At 57.8% G+C, this 10,488-nt stretch overlaps 1 protein-coding gene across 1 annotated transcript in view; it reads left to right on the top strand.

The window, feature by feature from the left end:
• ABCA13 (ATP binding cassette subfamily A member 13) overlaps window positions 1-10,488 on the top strand; it is a gene marked incomplete at its 5' end in the record, with an annotated part of 149,231 nt that overhangs the window by 13,609 nt on the left and 125,134 nt on the right. Inside the window, 5 exons of the mRNA XM_080665222.1 lie at window positions 2,486-2,706; window positions 5,315-5,445; window positions 8,075-8,208; window positions 8,438-8,602; window positions 10,223-10,389. Coding sequence (XP_080521348.1) covers window positions 2,486-2,706; window positions 5,315-5,445; window positions 8,075-8,208; window positions 8,438-8,602; window positions 10,223-10,389 — 818 coding nt within the window. The remainder of the gene's footprint in view (window positions 1-2,485; window positions 2,707-5,314; window positions 5,446-8,074; window positions 8,209-8,437; window positions 8,603-10,222; window positions 10,390-10,488) is intronic.

The following is a 10,488-nucleotide window of genomic DNA, read 5'->3' as shown; positions in this document are numbered from 1 at the left end:
AGATTCTGTGTTGGACCATTGGATGTTAGAACTAAAACGGCCACTCAGCACGTGCGTTCTGACTGCTGCTGGAACTGACACGTCTGAAATCTTCTCTGTTGTAGGTTCACCTTATGGCTCCAGCTTCTTAACAGTAAGTATGGTGCCGGGAGTTTGAAACATGGTCTTCGGAGACAACGGTTAGGCTGAAAGCATGGGTTCAGTCTCCTGATTTTATCTTCAGCAACAGCATGCAGACTCTGGTTTGGGGCAGGCACACTCCCCAGGGAGATGGGCTGGAAGAGGAACTTGGTCTGGGTCCAGGACAGCAGGTGCAGTGAGGCCTGGGGGCGGGACAGCAGGTGCAGTGAGGCCTGGGTCCAGGACAGCAGGTGCAGTGAGGCCTGGGGGCGGGACAGCAGGTGCAGTGAGGCCTGGGGGCGGGACAGCAGGTGCAGTGAGGCCTGGGTCCAGGACAGCAGGTGCAGTGAGGCCTGGGGGCGGGACAGCGGGTGCAGTGAGGCCTGGGTCCAGGACAGCAGGTGCAGTGAGGCCTGGGTCCAGGACAGCAGGTGCAGTGAGGCCTGGGGGCGGGACAGCGGGTGCAGTGAGGCCTGGGTCCAGGACAGCAGGTGCAGTGAGGCCTGGGGGCGGGACAGCGGGTGCAGTGAGGCCTGGGGGCGGGACAGCAGGTGCAGTGAGGCCGGGGGCGGGACAGCGGGTGCAGTGAGGCCTGGGGGCGGGGCAGCGGGTGCAGTGAGGCCTGGGGGTGGGGCTCTGAGGTCTGTGACATCAGATCAGTGCTGAATCCCAAGTCTGGGGGTCCCTCGGACTCGCCCTGGGCACACTCCCGCTGGGGCCCAGGTGTCACCACTGAAGGCTCTTGGCGCCAGGGATGGACCAGAACCAAGAGGGCAGGCGGGAACCAGAGGGGCCAGAGCGGGCGGAGCACATGTACGGGACGGAGGTGGGGCTTGTCCATCCGCTAATTCTAAGGAGGGGTCTGAGTGGATAACCGCGGCTTGGGGTCGCTAGAGAAGAAACCGGAAGGAGGCCGGACTCCGGAAGGAGTCACCGCACCGGCACGGTGGGATCTGATTGGTTGAAGACAGCACTCACTGTGCAGGTGGCTTTTCCTCCCGACCAGGCCGCAGTTCCAGGCACCGAGCGCGTGGAACCGGGTCCGCGGGGTCTGGGTCTCCGCACGTTGGTTCCGCCCGGAGTCTCCGCTCCGCTCCGGGCCGGTGACTGCGCCTGCGCCCCCGCGGGGACGGCCGGGCCCCGAGCTGGGAGCGCCGCCATCTCCGAGAAACACCGAGGGAACGGGAGGAGGGAGGAAAAGGCCGGCAGGGCCCGGACCGTGCGTGGGCCACGTGGCCGTGTCCTGTCCCCGCCCAGGCCTGGCACCTGCCCCGCGTGTCACCCTGGGGGCGGGACCCCCTGGAGGGAGCCCCGGGACACGGCCCCGCGGGCGGGCGCTGAGGAGGAGGCAGCGGAGCCGGAGCTGCGTGCAGGCGGTTCGGCCCCTCAGGCCTGAGGACCCGGCGCCTTGACAGGGGAAGGGGGGGGGGCCTCGAGGGACGCGGAAGGCCGGGGTCGCGGGGTTAAGCCGGACACAGTGGCCGCCCCCGGGTCCCGCAGACGTGGGGCCGGTGTCCCGGGCGGCCACGGGCACAGGGCGGCCCTTCCCGGACACGCCCCACGGAGCACCGGTGCCACCTCCTCGCGAGGTGCCGCCAGAGACAGCCACGTGGGGTGCAGGCACGGCCGGGCCGGTGACCCCCCCCCCCCCCCGACCCGGGGCGCGGCCCTCAGGACGCCCCCTCCCTGCGCTTCGCCTCCGCGGTGTGCGCAGAGCTCGGCCCCCGCCCACGGGCCCACGGGGCTGCCCACCGCGGGGCTCCCTGCACCCCGGGCCCCCCCACCCGCGCCCAGGCCCGGCCTCGCTGCCGCCGGCGGGTGGAAGCAGCGCCCGGACGTGTCCCACCAGGGCCCTTGGCCCAGACTCGAACCCATGACCCTTTGGTCTGACTACCGCACTCCGGCCCGGGCTAGACATACTTTCTTTCTTTTTTTTTTTTTTTAAATATATTTTATTGGTTTTTTACAGAGAGGAAGGGAGAGGGATAGAGAGCTAGAAACATCGATGAGAGAGAAACATGGATCAGCTGCCTCCTGCACACTCCCCACTGGGGATGTGCCCGCAACCAAGGTACATGCCCTTGACCGGAATCGAACCCGGGACCCTTCAGTCCGCAGGCCGACGCTCTATCCACTGAGCCAAACCGGTTTCGGCTCCTCCTTTATTTCTAAGCTCTACCTCCCCCTCGGAGAAATTGCCTGCCAAAGCAGACCTGGACCTCTCTTTCCCGTCCACACCGGCACAGCCTTTCAAGCTCAGCCTCTCAGCCCCCTTTTTACCTCCCACCGGTTCCAGGTCCCGGGGCGCTCAGGCAGAGCCTGCCACCAGAGGCCCCAGCTTCCTGCACTTTGCCCCGTCCTTTAGTTGACAAACAAGAACAAAGAGAAAAAAAAAACAGCCCACGGTGTCCTCTTCTATCAGGCAGATCTCAACAAGACGGAGGAGGCGATATCGGCATTGGAAAGCCTTCACCAGCAGCCCCACGTCTGGGACTTCCTGCTGTCGCTGCCCAGGCTGTACGCAGACCAGGGCCCCATGGATGATGGCCTCCGCGGTGCAGTTCGCCTCCTGCAGGCGGTCTTGAAGTAAGATACAAAGAGAGGGTAACGAGTTATAGGTATGTGGGTGTCTCCTCCTCACTTTTTAAATGGGAAATATATATATATCTCTGAGTATTATTTTTAAATCTTCACCCAAGGGTACTTTTTTCCATTGATTTTTTTAGAATAGAATGGTGGGGTTGAGGGAGGGTGAGAGAGAGAGGGAGAAACATTGATGTGAGACACATCGATTGATTGCCTCCTGCACGCACCCTGACCAGGGCTGGGAATCGAACCTGCAACCCAGATACGTGCTCTTGGCCAGGAATTGAACCTGAGACCCTTCTGTGCATTGGCTGATGCTCTAACCCAGTGGTAGGCAAACCGCGGCTCGCGAGCCACATGCGGCTCTTTGGCCCCTGGAGTGTGGCTCTTCCACAAAATACCACGGCCTGGGCGAGTCTATTTTGAAGAAGTGGCGTTAGAAGAAGTTTAAGTTTAAGAAATTTGGCTCTCCAAAGGAATTTCAATCGTTGTGCTGTTGATGTTTGGCTCCGTGGACGAATGAGTTTGCCGACCACTGCTCTAACCACTTGAGCAACACCAGCCAGGGCTCCAAGTAATTATTTGATAACTAGAGGCCGGGTGCACAAAATTTGTGCACTTGTGGGGGGGTGTCCCTCAGCCTGGCCTGCGCCCTCTTGCAGTCCAGGAGCCCTCGGGGGATGTCTGACAGACACCGAGTCAGGAGAGGCTCCCGCCACCGCTGCTGCACTCACCAGCCGTCAGCCCGGCTTCTGGCTGAGCAGTGCTCCCCCTGCGGGAGCACACTGACCACCAGGGGCAGCTCCTGCGTTGAGTGTCTGCCCCCTGGTGGTCAGTACGTGTCATAGCGACCGGTTGTTCGCTGTTCGGCCGATTTGCATATTAGTCGTTCATTATGGAGGATAGGATAAGAAAAACTCCAGAGTGGTGTCATCCCACAGCTAGAACTCCTGCCCCTCCGCCTGCCCCTCGTGTTCCTGTGTAAATATCTGACGTAAGGGCAGCAATGCTGTCCAGAGCACATTCTCCTTGATTGAAATTATTTCACCATTGACATTTCATATGTTCCTAGAGTCCTCGAATGAACATTTTCATGGCTGTGTAACATTCCTTTTTGGTACCATGCCGTCTACCATAACGTACTTGGACTTGGGGTTATTTCTGAGTCTTTCACTAATGGGCATGTGACGTGTGTGTCATAAGTTTAGCTAAGGGACCGTGGCTTCCCAAGTTGTTAGGAAGGCACATTGGTCAGTGTAGGAAGGCGGGACGCATTTTGACAATGGTAGGTTGGTTATAACTTACACATTTGCACACCCGGTGTGCTTCCCGTGGCGTGACCAGGTTTCAGGGACAGCTCCTGTACCCTGGGCGCTCCGCCGTGTGCGGGATGCCACGGGCGACCTTCCTAATCAGAAGCTTCGGAGAAATAACCTCTTTGGAGTACAACTTGGGTATTTTGGGTCTCATGTTGCTAAAATTCAGATATAGGCCCCCCCTCAGTTGAATGGATTTTCAAATTTACAAGTTTAAGCATAGTTATTTATAAAGTAAAATACTGACCGATAAAAACAACATGAACACTACAGGCCTGGGGACTCCCTGAGGCCTGTGTGTGCGAAGCGGTTTGGTGAACACGATCGCTGACCCTTCAGATCCAGGCTTAAGACTGCGTGGAGGACGGTGCCAGGCGTCCCGGTGGGTGCCCTCCAGACAGTGAGCCGAGCACCTGACCTGGAGGCAGCCAGGCTGACGGCTCACCTGCCTTCCCGCGGTGACAGCGCTTTGCACCCTGGCTGCCCTACCGAGCGCTGGAAAGCGTCAGAAACTCAGGTTCTGTCGCAGGCAGAGCAGGAGGTGGCCCAGGTGCCCAAGTGTTCATGGGAGGGACTGGACTGTTACGATGAGTCTGAGTCCAGGGCGTTGGGCCACATTGAAAGCCACCACGAATGCTGAGTGTGGGTGGTCCCCTGCCGGAGCCTGCCGGCATCAGTCAAACAGTACCTGCAAGGCGGGGAGAGGATGAGAAAGACAGACAGAAAACAGAATGGGGTCGGGAGGACTGTAGCACTTCCCGCTTACAGTCCCGAGTTTATTTTCACCATACATTTATACAGGGTCAGTTACATTCCACACAATACATCATTCCTGGTATGTGGTAAACATAATTATACCCCTTTGTTTCAGGTTTCCTACTGACCTTTACACAAAGCTCCTTATCTTGGCTAAGATTCCATCGGCTATACCTGTACATCTCCAACGCCACCTAAGTTCCTTTCCATGAGATAATCTAGCCATGCTTCTTGCTGAAGGATAATTACGCTTATAAATCAACTGTGTATGAAGGTTAACTAAGCTCTGGGGGGCAGAATGTGTGATTCCTAAACTATTGTGCTGAAGGGTCTCTAAGCCTAAGGGGGGCAGGATGCATGACTAACCTTGGGAACAGGCCACTTTGTGAAACCTGCCCTCTCAGGACTTTGTCCACTGAGGTCGCTCCCGACAGTCCCCTCAGCCGCAGGGGCGGGCGCGGCGGCGGGGTGGACGTGTGGAGCCATGCCCTGTGCCAGCGACCGGCTCACGTTGCTTTGCTTTTGTTTGGTTCCAGATGCTTTACGTCTCTGGAGGAGCTAGATCGGCTGCCGCTGAACCCTGCCGCCTCCGGGGTTTCCAAGATGGTGCTGAAGGCGGCCATTTCCACGCTGACTTTCCTGCAGGAACGTGGAGTAGCAGCCGCCGGTGCGGGTGGGTACCTAAGCGGTTACGGTATTTCCTGTCGTTCGCTCGTTAAACTTATTGACAACCGGCGGAGCTCCAGTGCCGTTCAGATCACTCTGAACGGCCCCGGGAGACGCTTACGCAGAGGTGTCTGAGCTCCTTCCAGATGTCCCGCCCGTGGAGCAGCCTCGCAGGACACCCTCCATCCCCAGGCCCCCGGTGCTCGTTGCCGGTGGCTCAGTGGAGGGAGGACCCCCAGACAGGAAGGGTGTCCGCTGGCCCTGCCGGAGGGAAGCCAGGTGGCCAGTGTTTTCCCTGCGCCCCCTGTGGGCGGATCGCAGCAGGAAGCACGGGTTCTTACGCTCAGCACAGCGCCCGGCGGAGTGGGGGACACACACCACCTCGCCGAATCCTTCCCGCGACCTCAGTGTACAAAAGCGTTATCATTAGGTCTGTGCGTCATCCAAGTTACAGCGATCCGCTTACCTTACAACTGGAACGGAATGACAGTTACGGATGTCATTAAAAGTAGTGACGTTCTAGTAACTTCCGGGGAGTGAGAGCTAAGAACCATCACAGAACAGCTTCTGGAGGCAGCTGCAAACTGTGTTCGTTTACTGTGACTCCAGAGGCGGGCAGAGGACAGCGTGTGAGGGGCGGGAAGGCCCGTCGGCGGCTCCGGCTCTGGGCCAGCCGGGCTGTGTTCGGGAATCGTGCATCCGTGTGCTCTTAGCTGTCACTCAGCATGACTTCCAGGACCCAAGCTGTCTTTCCGGTTTTAGACTGCTCGGACAGTGTTATACCCCTGACGGCTGATGTGACTCTTTCCCTCCTTTCCCGAATCCTGTGACCGGTTCCAAGTTCTCTGAGCCTGGGGGTTAGTGGTCACAGCACAGGCTGGGAGTCAGACCTCCGGGTTTGATGGTGACTTCAGCTGGAGGCAGGACCCTCGGTGGCTCTGGGTGTGTGTCCTTCTCCCGGGAACGGCCCGTCGTGTTGCTGGAGAGAAATGCCTGGCGCCTCCTGACACTCAGCGCTGTGTAAACCTCGGACCAGCCTCTCACGCGGATGCCACGGGGAGATGAGCAGCCGGGAAGCGAGGGGCCTGGGCCTGGCCCGTGGTCCCAGTGCCCTCAGAAGCTCTGATGTAAACAGCGTAGGAATTACTCAGCCGGAGACCACGCGGGCGGGTGGAGGGGCTTTGTGGCGCCCAGAGCTGGCACTCGGCAGGTGGCTGAAGAGTCAGGATCTGGAACCACCTCGTCGCTGGTTTTCAGATGAAAATGGACAGAGTTTTTTTAAAAATTTTTATGTATTTTTTTAAGGGGAGCACAGTTTATTGGGAGAAGCCAGTCCTGGAAAAGGTGCAGCTGGGGTTCCAGGAGCAGCCAGGGTCCAGAGCAGCCGTGGGCAAACGACGGCCCGCGGGCCGGATCCGGCTGTTCTATCCGGTTCTCTTGCTCTCCCCTCCGCTCCTTGACTTTGAATTTATATCAGTTCACACAAACACTCCATCCATGCTTTTGTTCCGGCCTCCGGTCCAGTTTAAGGACCCATTGTGGCCCTCGAATCAAAAAGTTTGCCCACCCCTGGACTAGCCTCCTTTCTGTGTTGTGGTCGGGAGCAGGTGAGCACCCAGGCTAATTAAAGCCTCAGGCCACGTGCGGAGGCCCCATGGCCATAGCCACGTGGGCGCAGGGACGTGTTCCCCACCACAGGGGGGGACGCCCAACCCGTTGCGTGCCGGGGAGAGGAGACCTTGATGTTGGAATTTATATGCTGTTTTGTTTGCAGTTGACAGAGATTTGGTGAAGCCTTGGGGGGTGTTTTGGACTTACAGTTTGGGTGTGCCGTTCGGGGTGGCAGTGCTGGGTGGTGGGGGCAGCTGATGAGTTCTATACCTTCACTGACTCAGAGAGGAGGGACTTCTGTGCTGGGGGTTTCAGTGATTTCTGGCAGGACAGTGTGAAGGCTCCTGAGCATTTGATGCTGTGAGCATGCTGAAATTTATTCCCCCCCGTGCTAGACGCTCCGCTGGGTTTCCACTTAACCAGTAAAACCAGCACAGAGACATTGCTGTACATTCTTTTTTTTTTTTTTAAATATATATTTTATTGATTTTTTACAGAGAGGAAGGAAGAGGGATAGATAGTCAGAAACATCGATGAGAGAGAAACATCGATCAGCTGCCTCCTGCACACCTCCCACTGGGGATGTGCCCGCAACCAAGGTACATGCCCTTGACCGGAATCGAACCTGGGACCTTTCAGTCCGCAGGCCGACGCTCTATCCACTGAGCCAAACCGGTTTTGGCCGCTGTACATTCTTGTTCTTGATGGCCATGGCAGGCTTCTGGAGGTAGATTTGTGGAAGTAAAATTACCGGGTCCTGTGAGTGGAATTTCACGAAGTTCTTGAGCTACGTTGTCAGATGGCCCGTAGAGACCTGCAGCCATTCCCGCCGGGAGCGGGCGCCCCTCCCCGCGCACCCAGGGCCAGCTTCCGTTTGCTTCTCTGAACTCTATCGTCCCAAGGGCATTCGGTCGCCCGCTGCTTTCCCTGCGAAAGTGAAGGTGCCGTCCTCTGAACTGCTGCCGACACGCCACCTGCCAGTGCTGAGAAATTGACCTGTCCCCCTGGCTGTCTCGCAGAGTCGGGGCGCAGCCTGTCTCTGCGCAGCCTGCTGCGGGCCCCGCAGGAGGTCCAGGCGGACCTGCAGTCCCGATTCGGATTGGATGACCTCCATGCGGAACAAATCCTGAATTACTCAGCTGACCTGAGAGAGGTACGCACGCTTCCTGCTTCTCTCGCACTTGGGTTTCTCCTGGAGAGACTGGGAATCGCTTGGGCAGGCTGGGCGGTGCCAGGACATTTTAAGCGACACTTTATCAACCTGTTACTTCTTCAAGCCAATGTCAGCCTTTCCTTCAGCGAGATTGCGGTAATATTTTTAGAAGAGGAACATTCTAGAAAAAGAAAGCTTGACTGCTAAGTATTACTCATGTCGTTGCCAGATTCCCACAGACAGTTCATTGGAGCGGATGGTGTGCTCAGCCTTGTCCCGAGCCTCCGAGGACGAAGCTGACGGAGGGAGTCACCCTGGAGACTGTGACGCCCGCTGGTCAGCAGCCAAGACCTACCTGGTCCACGCGGTCAGCTGGCTGCAGGTCTACAAACAGGTGCTCTGCCCATCGAAGCGCCCTGTGTGCCTGCGTGGGTTTAAGTGCATTACCTCCATCCCACGCCTCCCACATCTTTCTCCGGTTGATGTTTGATTTTGTTGTGGTTGGAACGCTTCACAGAACGCTGCCCCCTGCACGAAGCATCCAGTGCCCAGAGCAGCACCGACTGCGGGCGCAGCGCTGGGCAGCGGGGCTAGTTATTCACCCTGGCCATTCCCATCCCCGCCTCTCAGTGCCCCTGTGTCCTTCCAGGAGAGGCCCTGGGCCCTATGTCCTGGCCGCGTGTGCCCTCCTCCCTGTGCCCACGGCCTGGGCTCGCTGCCCCTCAGCACAGATGCCCCCGGGAGTCTGTCTTGGACTTCATGCAGCTGCAAGAACCATGGTCTGTTTTTGTCATCACAGCCCCCACCCCACGCTTTCCTCCAAGGACACACATCTTTAACTTTTCTTCCTAACGTGTGTCATGAATAAAGGTCCAAACCTCCAATAGTAGACAAGACATTTTTTTAAATATATTTTATTGATTTTTTACAGAGAGGAAGGGAGAGGGATAGAGAGCTAGAAACATCGATGAGAGAGAAACATCGATCAGCTGCCTCCTGCACACCTCCCACTGGGGATGTGCCCGCAACCAAGGTACATGCCCTTGACCGGAATTGAACCTGGGACCCTTCAGTCCGCAGGCCGACGCTCTATCCACTGAGCCAAACCGGCTAGGGCTAGACAAGACATTTGAAAGCGGCACATGCGATTGTCCACTTGGTGGCACTGAGTTTGGCCGTAAAATGATCCGGGGACAGAGCCACCTACCCAAGCATCAGCGGGGTCAGGTCGACGCCTTGCTCAGTGCATATCTGGGTGCCTGGCTGCTGGGTAGTCAGGGTTACCTCGCACACAGACCCTTGTCACGCGCTCCCTGCCTTCCGTGATTGCGCGTGAACGACCTGTTTGGATGCCGTGTGGAGCCCCAGCACGGACTGCCTTTGGCTTTATCATCCCGAGGCCTGTGACGTCCCGTGCATCTGTGGCTGGGTGTGATCACGACCTCATTTTAAAGCAGGACTGTGCTCGTACTGTCTCCGACATGGCGGCTTCGTGGGGGGCGTATTTCCCTTGTTTGGAAATGTGCCTCCTGCTCTCTCTGCTGGGAACGGGAGTAGCGGGAGGAAAGAGAGAGTGGGGCCCGATGAAGAAGTTCCACCCCTCCATTGTGGCCATTTGTAGTCTTTAATTTCTGAGACGTTCAGCCACAGTGCAATTGTTAGCCACCTTGGCAATCTCCCAGCCTTGTGAAAACGGGCTGTCGGTCATCTAGCTCAGTGGTCGGCAAACTCCTCAGTCCACAGAGCCAAATATCAACAGGACAACGATTGAAGTTTCTTTGGAGAGCCAAATTTTTAACACGTAACCTTCTTCTAACGCCACTTCTTCAAAATAGACTCGCCCAGGCCGTGGTATTTTGTGGAAGAGCCACACTCAAGGGGCCAAAGAGCCGCATGTGGCTCGCGAGCCGCAGTTTGCCGACCACGGGGCTAGCTGGTCCGTTGATGTTTCTTGACCAGACGCTGTTATCTCTCTGTTGCTGTTGTTGTAATAGCCCCGTTTCCGGCTGTGCAGGTGCTCACAGGGCCCGGCCGCGGCCCGGAGGCGCTCAGGAGCCCGCTGGAGGGAGGCAGCGTTCTGCAAGAGGCGGCGGGCGCTTTGCAGGAGGGGCTGTTCCAGCGGACGGGCAGCGCGACAGCAGAGGGCCCCGGCAGCCACGCACCTCCGGAGGCTCCAGAGGCGTAAGGCACCCCCGTTTCAGGGTTTCTCAGCCCAGAGCGCACAGGGTTAAAGCGTGAAGCTGTTAGAAACGAATTCCTAAAACTGCTGGATCCCGAATT

Source organism: Plecotus auritus (genome assembly GCF_963455305.1).
Source record: "Plecotus auritus genome assembly, chromosome: 4".
Lineage (NCBI taxonomy): Eukaryota > Metazoa > Chordata > Mammalia > Chiroptera > Vespertilionidae > Plecotus > Plecotus auritus.
Note: the sequence above shows the minus strand (reverse complement) of the source record. Positions and strands in the feature narration are given on the sequence as shown.